At 33.7% G+C, this 18,817-nt stretch overlaps 1 protein-coding gene across 1 annotated transcript in view; it reads right to left on the reverse strand.

Moving 5' to 3' along the window:
• Positions 1-235: 235 nt before the first annotated feature.
• The window catches only part of LOC110447801, a 20,752-nt gene continuing 2,170 nt past the window's right edge, over positions 236-18,817 (reverse strand). The window contains exons 2-12 of the mRNA XM_021493732.1: positions 16,496-16,649; positions 14,959-15,211; positions 13,402-13,684; positions 12,384-12,460; positions 10,716-11,015; positions 9,952-10,070; positions 8,780-9,129; positions 7,074-7,974; positions 6,686-6,707; positions 5,981-6,301; positions 236-1,204 (exon numbers count right to left, since the gene is read on the reverse strand). Of these exons, the coding sequence (XP_021349407.1) occupies positions 891-1,204; positions 5,981-6,301; positions 6,686-6,707; positions 7,074-7,974; positions 8,780-9,129; positions 9,952-10,070; positions 10,716-11,015; positions 12,384-12,460; positions 13,402-13,684; positions 14,959-15,211; positions 16,496-16,645 (3,090 nt within the window). The 5' untranslated portion in view covers positions 16,646-16,649 and the 3' untranslated portion in view covers positions 236-890. The remainder of the gene's footprint in view (positions 1,205-5,980; positions 6,302-6,685; positions 6,708-7,073; positions 7,975-8,779; positions 9,130-9,951; positions 10,071-10,715; positions 11,016-12,383; positions 12,461-13,401; positions 13,685-14,958; positions 15,212-16,495; positions 16,650-18,817) is intronic.

The raw sequence follows: 18,817 nt of genomic DNA on the forward strand, positions 1-18,817 counted from the left end.
ACACGTACTTGGTACCTATGGATCCCATTATCGTCGACATTTAAAACGCCAGAAAGCATCCATTCAGGAATTGTAATGAAAGTAAGAACTTGAATAATGTAAGGATTGATATACAATTCCGTCTTTGCGTATAACAGAGTTCTTGGGAGCAGGTATTGATTGTTACGTCACTTGTTTGTGAGAGTAACGTCATCAAATTTTGAGAAAACGACGTAATTTTCTCACACAGACCAATTACGTAACAATCAATACCTGCCCCCAAGAGAAGATAACTCTGCAATACGCAAAGACGGAAAAGCAATATGGAAAAGCCCGAACACTAACAGTTCCCAGCAGCAAAACATTCGCGTGCAATAGTTCTTGGTTAACTATTTTATACAAATGTTTGATAGCCGTGTAACGGTAATACACATGTTTAGACATTTAAACATTGAAGTGCGTTGTTGTATACAGTAAGTGCGTACAGTATATATAAATACCACAACTAGTGCATCATGATTGATTACCTCGCAAAAGTGTGTACCTCATTTCGACTCTAGTCTGTAAATATCTTATCAAAACAATTTCAGTAATTATCAGTATTCCTTTTAAGTATCTTGATATCATAGAAATTAAAAACATGGCTATACAAATTCTGCTTTAAGTTACAATTAGTGTAAATATCGTGTATGCATGATCAGTGAATAGGCAAATCATCGTCCATGGATGGTCACCGGTATCTATCGTTACAATAACAACGTCATAATAATGGTGGCGTTAGCACGTGTACCGTGACTTCTGCAGCCTATTAAGTTGCAACGCCGTTCTGTGGTAAATATTAACACATTCACTGTTGTTTACATTGTTCTCAACAACACTTTCCACCCAAACACGTTTTGTCTATCAGGTGCTTACTTGTCTTTACAAGTATCCATCAGTTTGTCAGCCAGGGAAAGACAGTCCATGTCACATTCGTGCATGCACAGAAGAAGCTGTTTCAAAGTCGGCCGGAAGTCCTCGTTCTGGATCCACAATGTCGTCATGGCGGCAAGTTTTTCTTTGATGTCGTTACTCGTACAATTTAGATCGAATTGGTCCAAAGTCGTCGGGTCAAAGCCAAGCTCAATAAAGAGATTAAAATACGACTTTCCAATGTAGGCGACGATGGTTGGTATGTCTTCTTGTGTGGGACAGGTTTCTAATAGCTCCTCGGGGACATCTAGTCCTTAAATACAAAAATCAGTGTCGTTATATATGTACAGGGTACAGCAGGAACATCTCAAATATGTATAGTTCTCAAGACCCGTGTTTTATGAAAAAAGAACGTCACACACACAGAGGTGAATTACCTTTTAAAAAATGAAATAGGTACAGTATTTCAAATATGAATTACACGGCATTACACAGCTGTTTTGTACTTATAGGACTCATTGGTTATGATAAGGGCCAAAACGTTTAAATTCCATATTGGTCTAAATTAATGTTGAAAAATTCTTTTTTATGAATTTTCAAATTTAGAGCATCGCTGGTTCATTTTAAATTAAATAATGACTAACATGTGCATATTATGAAACATCCCTTTACTCTAAGCAAGTGCGTGAGGCTATCAAGGTTACATAATATCGGGGACTAAAACACCAACCTACGAAGTCTGCCACCTTATATCGTGAAAGATATATGTCACACAAACGCGCAGATGAATGTATGTTAACGGTAATTGTTAGGACATTCCTAATTTTCAAATGAAAATGAGTCGAAATTTTATTATATGATTCACCAGACAATGAAATATTTTTTATGTAAATTTAGTAATAAAAAACAAACGCTACTGTTTGGTAACCATGATGTAAATAGCCGACCGCGTTATTCATAAGATACTGTACATTTATCATAGCGAATGGAAATTGTATCTTAACTTTCATCACGTGCATCATCTCGTATAAATATTGAATTTGCTTGTGTTTTAAGCATTATACCTTAAAAATCAGTAAAGACCGCACCACGGAATAGAAATTACGCGCTCACTTCCGTAGCATTCGTTCGCTCTTTTGTGTGCTGGTGTTTGCATAAATGTGCGCTTTTGTGCAGATAGTAGTTAGATCTTATGCATCCTCGATATCCAGGGGTTACGCTCACTTTCCTCTCTACACCCCTGGAACATGTCATAGCAAAATTGAAGCCACGAACATAGTTGTTTGATTGGTCTCAGGTAATAAAAACTGACCAATCGCTAGGCTGAGACCTGCTCTTTGAAGATTACAAAGGAGAGACGTCCGACTTCAAAGCCTGTCCATTTTTACCGTTACGTGACCGCGAAATTCTTTTGAAGTACATCAAAGGATCGCACTAGTCTTCTTGTCTCATCAACAAGGTAGCGCACACTGAGCTTTCAATTTTGCTATGATATAGTGCAGGGGTGCAGAGAGCAAAAGTGAACGTAATCCCTGGATATCGAGGATGGATTTTATGAAACGAAAAAAATCAGAGGTTTATATGAAATAATGAATAAAAGGTATTTATTTGTGATCGGTATAATTTGAATTATTTCAAAACTATCTCCATATTTACGTTAATCCGATCGCTATTGCACATCATTCATCGTGTGCCCAGATTAGCGAGAACAGAAATCGGCCATTTTTTTTTGCTTTCGTACTTGGTGCAAACAACGTGCACTAATCGTTTGAACACTGTACATACGAAGCAGATAGTAAAACCTTATGCGACCCCACAATTGTAATTATCTATATATATTGTATGTTCTATAATATATGTTTCTATATGTACTGTATGTTTCTATATCTATTGTATGTTTCTATATGTATTGTATGTTTCTATATGTATTGTATGTTTTTATATGCATTGTTTGTTTCTATATGTATTGTATGTTTCTATACATTGTTTGTTTCTATATGTATTGTATGTTTCTATGTGTATTGTATGTTTCTGTATGTATTGTTTGTTTGTATATGCATTTTATGTTTCTGTATGTATTCTATATGTATTGTATGGTTTTATATGCATTGTTTGTTTCCATATGTATTGTTTGTTTCTATATGTCTTGTTTGTTTCTATATGTCTTGTTTGTTTCTATATGTCTTGTTTGTTTCTATATGTATTGTATATTTCTAAATATATTGTATGTTTATATATGTATTGTATGTTCCTATATGTATTGTATGTTTCTATATGTATTGTGTGTTTCTATATGCATTGTATGTTTCTATATGTATTTTATGTTTCTGTATGTATTGTTTGTTTCTATATGCATTTTATGTTTCTGTATGTATTTTATGTTTCTATACGTATTGTATGTTTCTATATGTATTGTATGTTTCTATATGAATTGTATGTTCCTATATGAATTGTATGTTTCTATATGAATTGTATGTTCCTATATGTATTGTATGTTTTTGTATGTATTGTATGTTTCTATATGAATTGTATGTTCCTATATGAATTGTATGTTTCTATATGAATTGTATGTTCCTATATGAATTGTATGTTTCTATATGAATTGTATGTTCCTATATGAATTGTATGTTTCTATATGAATTGTATGTTCCTATATGAATTGTATGTTTCTATATGAATTGTATGTTCCTATATCTATATGTATTGTATGTTTCTATATGTATTGCATGTTTCTACATGTATTGTATATTTCTATATGTATTTTATGTTTCTATATGTACTGTATGTTTCTATATGTATTGCATGTTTCTACATGTATTGTATATTTCTATATGTATTTTATGTTTCTATATGTATTGTATGTTTCTATATGTACTGTATGTTTCTATATGTATTGTATGTTTCTATACGTATTGTATGTTTCTAAATATATTGTATGTTTCTATATGTATTGTATTGTTATATATGTATTGTATGTTTCTATATGTATTGTTTGTTTCTATATGTATTGTTTGTTTCTATATGTATTTTATGTGTCTGTATGTATTTTATGTTTCTATATGTATTGTATGTTCCTATATGTATTGTAAGTTTCTATATGTATTGTTTGTTTCTATATGTATTGTTTGTTTCTATATGTATTTTATGTGTCTGTATTTATTTTATGTTTCTATATGTATTGTATGTTTCTATACGTATTGTATGTTTCTAAATATATTGTATGTTTCTATATGTATTGTATTGTTATATATGTATTGTATGTTTCAATATGTATTGTATGTTTCTATATGTATTGTATTGTTATATATGTATTGTATGTTTCTATATGTATTGTATTGTTATATATGTATTGTATGTTTCTATATGTATTGTATTGTTATATATGTATTGTATGTTTCAATATGTATTGTATGTTTCTATATGTATTGTATGTTTATATATGTATTTTATGTTTCTATATGTATTGTATGTTCCTATATGTATTGTAAGTTTCTATATGTATTGTTTGTTTCTATATGTATTGTTTGTTTCTATATGTATTTTATGTGTCTGTATGTATTTTATGTTTCTATATGTATTGTATGTTCCTATATGTATTGTAAGTTTCTATATGTATTGTTTGTTTCTATATGTATTTTATGTGTCTGTATGTATTTTATGTTTCTATATGTATTGTATGTTCCTATATGTATTGTAAGTTTCTATATGTATTGTTTGTTTCTATATGTATTGTTTGTTTCTATATGTATTTTATGTGTCTGTATTTATTTTATGTTTCTATATGTATTGTATGTTTCTGTATGTATTTTATGTTTCTATATGTATTGTATGTTTCTATACGTATTGTATGTTTCTAAATATATTGTATGTTTCTATATGTATTGTATTGTTATATATGTATTGTATGTTTCTATATGTATTGTTTGTTTCTATATGTATTTTATGTGTCTGTATGTATTTTATGTTTCTATATGTATTGTATGTTTCTATATGTATTTTATGTTTCTATATGTATTGTATGTTTCTATATGTATTGTATGTTTCTATATGAAGTGTATGTTCCTATATGTATTGTATGTTTCTGTATGTATTGTATGTTTCTATATGAATTGTATGTTCCTATATGTATTGTATGTTTCTATATGAATTGTATGTTCCTATATGTATTGTATGTTTCCATATGTATTGTTTGTTTCTATATGTATCGTTTGTTTCTATATGTATTTTATGTTTCTATATGTATTGTGTGTTTCTATATATATTGTGTGTTTCTATATGTATTGTATGGTTATTTATGTATTGTATGTTTCTATATGTATTGTTTGTTTCTATATGTATTATTGTTTCTATACGATTGTATGTTTCTATATGTATTTTATGTTTCTATATGTATTGTATGGTTATTTATGTATTATATGTTTCTATATGTATTGTTTGTTTCTATATGTATTGTTTGTTTCTATATGTATTTTATGTTTCTATATGTATTGTTTGTTTCTATATGTATTTTATATTTCTATATGTATTGTGTGTTTCTATATGTATTGTATGGTTATTTATGTATTGTATGTTTCTATATGTATTGTATGTTTCTATATGTATTGTATGTTTCTATATGTATTGTTTGTTTCTATATGTATTTTATATTTCTATATGTATTGTGTGTTTCTATATATATTGTGTGTTTCTATATGTATTGTATGGTTATTTACGTATTGTATGTTTCTAGATGTATTGTTTGTTTCTATATGTATTGTTTGTTTCTATATGTATTGTATGTTTCTATATGTATTGTAAATTTCTAAATATATTGTATGTTTATATATGTATTGTATGTTTCTATATGTATTGTATGTTTCTGTATGTATTGCAGGTTTCTACATGTATTGTATGTTTCTATATGCATTGTATGTTTCTATATGTATTTTATGTTTCTATATGTATTGTATGTTTCTATATGAATTGTATGTTCCTATATCTATTGTATGTTTCTATATGAATTGTATGTTCCTATATGTATTGTATGTTTCTATATGAATTGTATGTTTCTATATGTATTGTATGGTGCTGTATGTGTCATATATAATACCTTTCACATGGTCATATTGATATTCACTCTGATCTACAGCTTTAAGTAAACATTCTCCGTCCATCCCGTGAGCTTTCATGGCGGCGTAGATTTGGGGGAACCGGATATCCGGGCATCTGTTACATAACGCGATTAAGATGCGCGTGACGATTGACCGGAAGGAGAGGTATCGATACTCCATGAGTGTCTGGTCAATTAGTTGACTTGGACAGCCAAGCACCATGAAAAACATTTGGAAGGACCCGTCGATGTACTTGGAAATTCTTCCAATCTCCCGTACTGTGGGTTTTCGGTCCGGAATACCAGCCGGCGAAGTTTTATCTACAAGACACAAAAATTGTATTTATCACAAGAAACTTCTTCTTTTGATATATACGATATATTGAGCTATTTGTCCAGGTCACATTTCGTTCAAAAGCAATGTACAAGATATCAAGTTTTACTTTATAATTGATAAACACTATACTCTAACAAAGAAAAACATATGTATATGATTGAATCATTTGCTCGTTTTACGTTTCATATTAAAAGTTCAGGAAGCATTTAAAGTAACCTTGAAATGAATAAAATTATATTGAAACAGACAATACGGAATAAACTGTTTTTTAACTCGTGCTACATTTTATAAATAAGCATGATATCAATAATAACATATAAATAGTTTAACATTTTTTTAAACTATTCATAAAATGAAGAGTTACTTACCAAGATCAGAAATACTGTGTTCCTAATAGGAAATAAAAACAACATGTAGTCAGTATCATATGACCTTACCTCGCCCCCTATAGTTATTAAAAATGCAAGTTTGAAATAACAAAATACAATTTAGTCTTCGGAAAGAACATAAATATCTTAATCCAAAGTAACTTTTCATTTTCATTTTGTCCTTATTTTCCTTTCTATTGTAGCTTTTGTTCATTTTATTTATTTATTTATTTATTCATTTATTTATTCTTTAACGATGAAGTACGCCAAGCAGTTGAAAAGTTTTTCGCAACAAAGCTGGTTTTCCAAATCATGTACTTTATTTTTGTCCTTATTTTTTTTTTTTTTGTTCATCTTCATCTTTCCTGTCTTGAGCATTGTTTCTTACCACATCCGGTTCTTCAAACCAGACTTCGTAGTCCTTCCGCTCAAGCCATTTTGTCCCGTCCGAATCATAACATTTCATAGAGGGCTCCAGCATCAGGTCATTTGCCCGCACTCGTCTCTCGTCCTGAGTGAACCGGAAGTCGGTGTGTAGGAAATAGTCAAACCCCAAATGACTTTGTTGGTTCATTTGAAGAATCCTGTTCAGTAGATAATCTAACACTTTCTGTAACTGCACTCCAGCACCCGCCTTACGAACGAGGCCTTTTTCTTTCTCTGTCGTGAACATGATCACTTTCATGACGTTATCATGACAGTTCAGAATCATATTCCATTTGTGATCGACGGACAAACAAACAAAGCCACATTGTAAAAACTGTGACCCATCGTACCCCGGCTCGTTCAATGGCTGAAAGCGGACCATACAAGCAGCAATGGTTTTGTCCCATATGGCCTGCGGGATGAAGGGGTTGTCAAACTCGATACAAAGAACGGGAGTCATGACAATGTTTTGGTCAGAGAGTACGGGCAGTATTGCGTTCGGGTCGGACGTCTGCAGCATACAGGGGACTAGATAAAATGTCACATCTTTTTTCAGGTCCTCGGGCAACGGCTTAGAGATCAAACCAAGGCACTCCATAACACAACAAAGAATCTCGTATTTTTCAAGAAACCCACAGGAGGGATCCTTCGACCATAAGGCTTTCAAAAATGCAAATGACAATTTTCCGGTCTTTTCATAGTCTTTCCATTGTAGTTTTTCCTTTGGTGATAGTCCCTTCTTAAATTTTGGAGCTGTGATAATGTGTTTGAAAGCATCTATCATCCATTGGGGTTTTAACATGACTACGGGTGTAGATCCTTCAAGACCGTATGACAGGATAGACCCAGAGAGATGTAGGTGTCTACAATAAAAAGCATCAGTAAAATATACCATTATGATGATTTTCACATGTTTCATACGTGTAATCCGATGACCCCGAGCTTTGCATTTAGCCGTAGGGCTTGATATTTATATTATTCCAAAGTGAGATTTGATTTACAACAGGATAGTTATAGTTAGATATTTTTAATAAGGAAAGAGTTGCATTTATTTGAAATACATCGGATTTATAGTGTGAAAAGCTATATGACACACATGACGTCATTATGCAAAACAATAAATGACGTCACATTTAAATATAGTCCTTGCTACAGCTGATTTGACTATTAGAATATACACGAATATAAGAGAACGCTGTATATTCTTTTGCCTGGAATTTAATCCGGTATTGTTTCTTCAAGATATTCGTTTAATAATGAAGTATAAGTTTTACTCAAATAATTTAAATCTGTAACGTCTATAAGGGTGCTGAAGACACCTTTTCCCTGTTTCTGTATTTTTTCCTTTGTTTCGGATTATATTAGATGTCATTGTTTATTCTTCTGGTCTCTAATATAACTAATGAGTCCTACATGTAAGTAATATTAAAATGGTACATATATGTTAGCAAACGTTGCTTTCAGTATGTTTCCTTACTGCTCATTTCTTAAAACTATTCAAATGCTAGGAATATTATTTCTTGTTTCAAGTAAGTATAATAAGTTTTTTCCTCCATTTAAATATCCAAACGTTCATAAAAAATCGAATAAAAAAAAATAAAAAAAATCTCAAAAAGAAGGGAGACAATCAACACATATACTGTGAAAGTGTAATTTCAATTTACTTACAACAGAAAGGGTTTGAGATCCTCTGTGGGGAGAGGCACGACCAACGCGCTGTTGATGGCCACAAGTTCTTGATACGTGAGCACATTTACATCCTGGTCCTTCTTTTTGAACAGCTCCTGCTCAAGCGCGAGCCATCTGGCTGGGACAAGGGCTTTCCACTGAGATTGTAAATGTGCCACATCCACGATTTTGTCCCACAGTTCTTGGTACAGAGCCTCGTTCTGGCACGAGTCGTGCATGTTGTCTATGTGATACATATCCTGAACGTGATGTTCCATTATTTCTCTAATGGCTGGTTTGTCATAAAGCTTCTCCAGGACTTCGCCGAATTTTGTGTCCTTTTCCTCGTCCTACATTTAAAAAAGTATGATAATACAGCACTATAAGCAAACTCTAATTCGAAAACAAAATTGATGAAGCGTGCGCAAAATATGATAATTGTAAAGAAAAAAATAAGTTTACGAAGAAGGTGAATACGGCCATGTGTCGTGGAGGTGTGGGTGTCTTCTGTTGCATCAAAGACACTTGTGGTGTAAATCTAAGACAAACCTAAGTAATTCCACGTTCTCAATTTCAGAACCGGGTAAGTGACGACGAAACTATGTATTAATCATATTTAAAAAATGTTAATATTCAATTATCACAAGGAAACAGAATATTTTTTCACATCGAGACAATGCTGACGCTCATTAAGTATAGTCAATAGTATTCACTAAGTCGTAACTTTTTAAACTATATTGATACATTTGCCATTCAATTCAATATTCGACATACATCACGGACATAGCTGTATTCGGAACAAGACGAACACAACAAAGACCGTTAGTCCGGTACAAAAGCAACTGATGTTGCAGTTTATGACGTTTCGATAGAGCACACGTACACCAGGTGTACTTTGTTCCTGTGTTAATTGTAAGTACAAAATAGGAGAAATATTCAAGGGCAGTTTGTGTTAAAGAATCTGATTGTTATTTTAATTTTTTGACAGTAGAGCACCAACCCTTTAGAATGGAATGAACGAACGTGCAAGAATATGCTGTACGTGTAATATTTGTTTGGTTAATTTTATTGATTTTATCATTTAATTTGTTTATGTTTTTTTCTTTTTTTATCTTGACAGTTTGTGTCATTGAGAGTATGTTCGACTGTTTAAGCAAATATGATATACTTACAGTCCCTGCAACAAGATCCATATGGGAGCCAATCAAAATAATCGGCGGCGTTCCTAGTTCACTTTCGGTTTTGTCAATAGCATAGGTGGCAATGGACCGCAACCAAAACTGTATTCTCTCTACAAACGTAGAAATATTGAAGATCGATATGTAAACTGTATCTTGTTACACTGTTATCACTATACACTTGATGCATATGTTTCGTTGTATTTAGCCAGTATAACAATATTCAAGCTCGGGTGACGGATGCGTAGCCTATCTGTCAAATCATACATCGGTACCAAGATGTTATGATGGTTTTCATGGGTTTTAGATTATTTCTTGTATACTAACTGTATATAAAAGAGTTAGGGTAAAGTTATTACCAATGTTTTATTTTTCATTATTGGTGGAACTACGGTTCTCGTGCTACTATCTGTGACGTTATCTTCCAGTGGAATAACATTTAATATAAGTGTACACTTGTATTCCACATTAGTAGCTTATTGAAACAAACAAATGATTGACACATCCGGGTTCTGTCAGCTATGGTTCCAAATTTAGATTTATCTCACTGAAGGATGTATGATGCGTTTGCTTGACATCCAAACAAAACATTCAAGTCAACTATGTTCATGAAATAGCAATACGATGTCAAAGGAAGTTGATTCGTAACTGACGCATTACATTGTGACTTTATTGTTCCTGTAGTACTGATCAAATAACGCAGTCATTTATGGTGTCGATTGAAACCGCAATTAATATTACGATGCTTGTGTACTTACCGAAACCTTCCTCTTCTGTTTCTGAATCCAAACACATCGCTACATCAAACACTAGCAAGAAGATCATATCGCTCGACAGAAGACAATGGTGTGTATTGTAGAAAATTTTCTCGCCACCAAAGTCATAAATGGTCACAAATCCTGTTTGCTCCTCCTCGACATCGCCAACATCCATCACAGTTTCCATGGTAGCCATTTGATCATCTGTTACCTTTAGTTCTGGTTCAAGACTCATTTCGTCTAGTTCAAGAAAAGGGCTAGGAGGGGTGGTTGGAGTTGATGACGGATCATCTGTGAATGCTGTAATAAAAAGAAGAGGGAAATACTACACAATGTTCAACGATATCAGCATGGTATGGCGATACAGGACCTCAAAGTGAACATGAAAAGGCAACAAGGTACCAACAAGAACATGCGAGAGACCATATTGCATTTATGAACAAACTTCTTTGATTTACGTATGGAAGTCTTAAAAACATGGGCAAGATTTATTTGTCGGCATCACACAGGAGTGATTCATATTTTGTCTCCCACAATTTCCTATTTAGATGTTTCATCATTTTCTCCTACAATCATAACTAATTGGTATGTTGAACCCGATGCAATCATCAATGACGAGCTTTATAAACTGATATGGTTACGGTGATGCAGCGCTGTTCCCCCTTAGAGAGGTAAAGAAAGGTTTTTCTCTCGTTTCCCTGTGTGTAAGATAGAGCTGTCGAGGGTAAGAAAGGGGTGTAGGCAAGTTCTATCTTACACCCCATTTCACGTGACGTGACCTCACAATGGCTCAACAATGACGTGACGTCACGAATTTGAAACTCTCCGATGTCTCAATACGGAAAAGGCGACGTGATGAAATAAAAAAAACTTTCACGATATATTTACCGTACACGTTAGAAAGATGCAATTATTTTTTTCTGCGCAAACATTGTTTGCAAATATGAGATATGCTAATATCTAGATATGGCTGGTTGATTCGTTTTCGTCTAAAAAGCTCAGTGGAAAAAATGATATTTTCAAAATGGTGGCCAGTCCAAACGCATTTTCATGGTTTCTGAGCTTATTCTGGTGGTTTAAAAGTGAAAGTAAATACTCTTTCATGCCCAAGGGTGCAGGATAGAGAAATTCCAGGTTTTCAAATTTAGCAACACCCTCGGCTCCTATGCATGAAAGAGTCTTATAATCTTTTCCCTGAAAAACAACCGCAGTGTACATCTATTAAGTAAATGTTGGCATAGTCATGAAAAATATTTACCGCTAAAAATATACAGGTACTAAAAAATATGGGTACTCATAATGACAAATGTTTAACGCACCACGTGTGGCCCCCGTCATCATTTTACCTGTCGTAAACTGAAGGGTGTGTCTAATGATTTAACACAGGTAGTTTTGATTTCAAATTGCCTTCGAAGGATGCATGATATATTAACAGAACACAACATCCTATATTGCACGCCAAATCAAACCAATGGGAAATTGAAATATCGGGTATATCTCCTAGATTGTAACACAATTGCTTGGTCAGCTATCTGCTAATAAGATACTTAGGCTATTCCCCATGTCTGCAGTTTTCATAAATTGAAATGCTGCCAAAGATGCTTTAAAAGGAGAATGCACTGTTCACGTTGGACTGGTGTTATTGATAGAGTGACGTCACATACTTACTATACGATCTCGTATCGACCTTTGACACACTCGCCTTGATGTCGTCTGACTCATCTGATTCTTCTGAAGTATTCTCTCTGTAATACAAGTTAGTGTTTTTGTGTATATTGCGTTCCCAAATTAATTATTAAAGAGAATCAATATACTAGTAGGCTAGCTGTATAAATAAAAGGATTCTTAAATCATGTATAGCATAACAAACCAAAACACAGCAATATAAAAAACAGAGATATTTAGCATAAAAATATCCTTTCTTACAATTGTACAAACGTAGCACCTGCTATCGGTTTGTTATGGTGGCTGGTTAGGGCCAAATTACAAATATCGTCATCTCTCTCCCTCGACCTACAGGATACCTACTTTCGCTCTCCAGAGCATATTTACCTAATACGTTTAGTTCATTAATTAATCATTTGGTTTGTGTTTAAAGCCAATCAAGTGATAGACCGAAATAATGTAACATATTTTGATGACGACATACCCAAAGTTCTATTTTCCCCCAAAAAAGTAACCACCTGTCACACATGAATAATCGCCTGCAACCACGCATTTTGACATTGGAACATCGGGTATACCCGATTTTAGAACAACTGAAATGTTCATGACGAAGAACTGCGCATGGTCTTATTAGCGTCATTATTTGAGAGAGTACATGGAATTGAGTCTGTTGAAATGTCCGGGTCATTTAGAATTCCGGCACGGCGAATTTAAAACAAGGCATTTTATGGATCAAATCATTGCGCCATTCATCAAAATACATTTATTTGGAAACAAACTTGATGCACTTTTTGTACAATTTTGTTATTTCATTCAATTTCTAATTTTAGAATTAAATTATAAGGATTGGACAAGACAAGTATATGTTCAATCAACGTATAGAATAGTTCATTTCAATGTATTACCTTTCCCAATCCTTAAAATGGATAAAGATGTTCAAGGTTGATCTTCCTGTACATCGTTTGCCTCAAACCTGATGTAAACTGGATATCTAAGCATGAAACATGTATGCGAACCTTACCCCACCTTGTCCCTGTATCGCCGGATCACCCGTCGGAGACGTTGTCTACCAGTCTCCATTTCTCTTCCATCTTTAACTCTCTCTCGTTTTCGCGTCTTCTGGTTCACAAACAGATGGTTGGTCAGCAGATTGGCCGTATCTGTGGATCCAGGACCACCAGGTGGTATCTGTTCTTCTAACAGTTGTTTGACCAGACATGTCTTGCCTACGCCTTCGTGCCCAATACAGGTGATGGTGATATTCGATTTTTCTTCAACGTTTTCACCTACTCCTCGTTGGTATTCTAAAAAAGAAAATCTCAAATCTTGAGTCGAGTAAATGAAATAATTAATGTCAGTTTCTTAGAAATGGAAAAGCAATATACATATATGTATGTCGGTACCAGACAATTTATGTCGATCCTAGCTTTATTGTTAATGTAATAGTAATAATTTAATATCCGTGTATCACAATCTTATAATTTTTGTAGAGATTGACATCTTAATGCATGATGACAACATATTGACGGTAAGTTAATAAATCTTCACCCAGAAATAAAATTTCCTTTAAAACCTTGTAAACATCGCAAGGCGAAACAGAAATACATGTCGTACGATATATATTTATGACAACATCAATCTGTTTGATGATTTTTTCCAAATTTCATTGAACAACAACAAAGTGATTGGAATCTTAGCACACCGAAATAATATTTGATATTATTTAGAGCATTTAAAAAAAATCAATAATCCTAATTATCTAGTGAGTCGAAACAACTTTTATTTTGTTCAGAATTGTTCACAAAATGTATAGAGGTGGTTTCATGAGTTCATTTTTATGATAATTTCTAGGCTAGTTTCTATATTGTGTTTTAATGGAACACAATTAAGATCCTGTTTATTACATAGGCATATGTATACACAAATATCGCATTTTTTTATTTTTAGATCAACAAAAGAGTTTATTTTCATTTTCAATCTAATGTGTCTTTCAATATTGTCGTATGAAAAATGATTATCGCCATCTATTAACTTTTGTGTTCATTCTTCAATGATTTAATACTTATTTTAATTGTTTGTACAATAAATAAAGTCATGCGTTTCAGATTATCATTTAAGTAATGAATGTTTTTGCAAATGTTGTTATGGTCATATAACACACATTGTTATTGGTGATAAAACTTAATTAAGCCAGGCAGGTCTTTACGTAAGTTTGTCAGCAATAGAAATATGTGTTATGCTAAAATGTTCATTATTTATATTTACATTTTGATGAAATAGGTACGTTTTATTTAGTTATTTCGAATAGTTCTTTGGACAGCAAATTAAGTCTGACAGCAATGAAATGTATGACGTCATAAAGGCGATTGATGACGTTACAATAGCAAATGCTGTAAAAGTCTCACAACAACAGTTGCCCTCTCAATTCATTGCAATGGAAGGATGCAGAGCACATGTAAATATAGTTTCTTGTGTTCAAAAACTTTAAAACACATTGTGTTATGTATCCCGAACAAATCTTCTCATTTTTTTGTATACTTTATTCAGTTTTATTATCGTTAAACTTTATTAAACTTACCCTGTTTACAGACGAATTGCCAAAGTTTTTTGTGATCCTCACTCCTATTCCGCCAGCGTCGTATAACGTCGGTGGGTCGTCGTCCCACTTTAGAGCTACGACGTAAAGCATCCGGACACATCTTACAGATGTTGGCCCAGATGTCAAACCACACCCGTCCCATTATAGCCATATAATGTAGCACGTTATCACCGCCAACATCGAGAAGTGACAGGGACTCCGGTGGTGTTACATTTAGCAGGTATCGTGCTACCTAAAACCAAGGGAAACCTTGTTTATCACATATCTGACCCATTTTACCATGTCATACGGCCATGTCATAAATATGGTACTACACATATGTAAATAAATCTTAAGGTGCTGCGATTTGCCGAAACCATGGGCAGGTATACCTAGGCCACTAAAGGTACTAATTCTATTTACTTTTCCACTTTATACATTTACTGTCATTTTAAAAGAATTTGAAAAGTTTATTTTGTTATCATTATTATTTTCATTGCGTTTAAAACTGATCATTATCAACAACACAAACCTTGAATTTCTTTGCACTGCGCAGAACGACAATACAGTGATCTGAGTACTTTGGTGTGGATTATATCTTATCAGTTGAGAACCCAAAGTTTTGAATATTTTTTTCTCAAATTATGAATGTTATTTGATAAATGTTATCTTACATGAGTGTCCATGTCATACTGAATTTATCATACTCGTTAAATGCATGTAAATTCAATATGACATGGACACTCATGTAAGATCCTCTATGTAATGGACAGAAATAAGCACAGACTAGATTAATTCAATTCATTAAAGATCTTCAATTAATGGGATTATTTGTTTATTCGTCTTTTTAACTTTATTTTATAATTAGAAATCAGGACGGATACATCCGTTTCCTATTGCGTTAGTACAAACTTGTAGGTCACAGCCGCGATAGTGTCAGAACTACTACAATAAGCATGACGTCATGTATTTTGACGTTGCAGTTGAGTCGGTAGAATTGACGTCATATTTGTTGATGTCGCAATTAAGACAATGGATGTGACGTCATGTATTGAGTAGGTCAAAAAGACAACATTAAAAAAAAATGTTTTTATTTTCAGTTGGTTCTAAATTTATTTACAAGGTTCGTTTACGAATACAATTTTAGCCATCTTTTAACAAGGAATACGATTTACGAAACACGATTCTATGGTATCTAATGAAAACTGCGAACGTTCATGATAATGAGATGAGAAATACGACTGTCATGCTGAACTTTCAAATTTAACGTACAATAATTGGGAATCGGCAACAATGTTTACATCAAAACTGCATTTATCTCTCGCGTGACAACACGTCGTTGGGACAAAGCAATACGCTTTGCACAATTGTGCAATAGGCTTCTTAGCTCAATGGAAATGGTTAGAAGGAAATAAGGGATCAATAGTGTTCCTATCGCTCCGAAACAGTCTCAGCAGATCAGGATGACGCCGTCTTACGAACGAGTAGACCATATGTTTTCAATACATATTTTTGCTAAGTCAGCTTTTCAATATACCTTTCTATGACCCCGAAGGACCGCCCACATCAATGGAGTTCGGCCCTGTCCGGACTGCTTGTCCACCTTATGGCCGGACCTGACCAGCTTATGGACCATTGGCAGATTACCAATGGTGGCTGCATCATGTAAAGGCGGTAGATACGACATCCTACTGTTATAAAGATAAAACAAATACTGAGTTATCAGTACATAACATCATAGAGCACTACAGTCATGTTTGTTGTAGACTTAGTGTCTTATTAACTCATTTGAGGAGTTTAAAATACTTAGTTGCTGAAACAAAGATCATGTTATAGGTGCTTTATACAATGTTCATGTTTGTGTATCTCTTTTGCGTTTATGAGTAACATGAACGTGTTATGGAAGTTGCTGATGTAAAATTAGTCGACATAGTCGCCAGGTAGATGATAAGTATGCTTCTTGGGCAATGGTTTAGTACAACATTTTATTTAAACATCTTATGTTTGGTTGTATTTTACGACCTACTATATGTAACACCGTTGGTCATTTAAGAACGAGCTAGATTTTGGTTTTGGAGGAACACTGGAGTGCCTGGAGAAAATACCGACCTGCGACAAGTACATTTGAATCTGTCCTACGTAGGCCTCGAACCTGCGTCTCAGTGGTGAAGGCTAATGATTATAGATGCGATACACCTAAACAACTCGGCTACCGCCGTCTCGCTATAATTCTATATAACCTGATCCAATGAGTGTGTGTATTGGGGGTTCTACTTGTCATGTGTCAATATTTCTAAAGGCTCACAAAACTTCAATTTCATAGTTTACAATTCGTAAAACATGAACCAATCGGTAATAAATTCCATTCTTGGCAGGTTTGGTTAGCAAGAAAAGGCAAATACTCATATGAAGGGGAAAAAGTCTGTCACCTGCAGGAAATGAAGTTGATGTCACAAGGATACCAATTAGGCTATGCGGTACAATGCCTGAAAAGGGAATTATTGTGACCAGTGTTTCCGTAGGGTCATTAAACAGAAAACAACATTGCATTTTTTTATGCTTAACATAATTGGTTAATTGAATTAAAATAAAAGATGAAAAAAGAAAACATAAACATTGTGGAATTATTTAGCATCAGTAATTGCTGTAAAGTATTACAGCATCGTCGATACAGGTTGTCGCTTTGAACATCATTCGGAGTGGACACGAATAAAATACTCTCAACCTTCTAAACTCACTTTAATCTCATATGAAATACTATTTCACTGTTTGATTATAACGAAACATTTTTTATAACGTAACAACAAAATTCGTCACGACAACTACGGTATCAAGATTGCCTGCGCTAAAGTTTCATGGTCGATATCAACAAGACGGAATATAATATAAGAATACGCCTTTCTATAATCTGATACGCTAGGCCATTTTCGTCAGGGCGTTAATAGGCTGAAGAATGCGTTAACCAGCATGGAAATACCATTTTTTAACATAACGTCGTCATCAAGGGAGTTAGTCTTTTGCTAGAGTATCATATTCTGAAAACTAAACTACCTTGCAGACTAACTTCCTCGGCTGTTTTTGTAACTTCTTTATGGAAATAACGGAGTTAATCAAGTGAGGCGGATCTTTTACTGACCTACAATGTATCTTCTCTTAGTCATCATTGAGATAAGAGACGATAATAAATAAGTACATAGTTCTTGATAAAATGTAGAAATGGCTAGGGAACATCGCGTTAGAAAATGTCTTCTTATAATTTCCACCATTTGTGGTAAAACAAGTGACTTGTCGAGATCTTTAGGGCGATTATTATTCTTTCAGCGAAGATATTACATCACATTTTAACACAAAGTGTTTGTGTATTTATTTCCTTGTCAAGATTAAAACAATGTATTTCCTTTTTTTTCCTTCTTTTTTTACCTATTTGGGATTGTGGGCCTACCGTGTATAGGTATGTGAGATAATATTCACACAATTTGTGTAAAATATGAACCAAATAATGCAAACGAAACGCTACATATAGCAAAACGCCAATATAATAGATTACACAAACTAAGGTCATATTTTGAAATAGTAAAAAGGATGGTATATCGTAGGTATACCTCGCATTTAGGATAAATGTCCATGCAAGATGTGCAGGGGAAGGTTGCGCAGTAATTGTTATATGTATCTAGTGTGTCATTCGACGACGACAGGATCTCATAATCAGCCATACGGCGTTTGACAGGCTTTTGATTGTGACGTCATAATGCTACGCCGTCATCTGGATTCTTAAGGGATATTATTAGTTATTCAGGTCTTTGGCAGGGTACATGGTCTCATGTTCGCTGTCAGGACCTTATGTACCCTGAGCCGAAGG

This window comes from Mizuhopecten yessoensis, unplaced genomic scaffold (assembly GCF_002113885.1).
Source record: "Mizuhopecten yessoensis strain PY_sf001 unplaced genomic scaffold, ASM211388v2 scaffold3621, whole genome shotgun sequence".
NCBI lineage: Eukaryota > Metazoa > Mollusca > Bivalvia > Pectinida > Pectinidae > Mizuhopecten > Mizuhopecten yessoensis.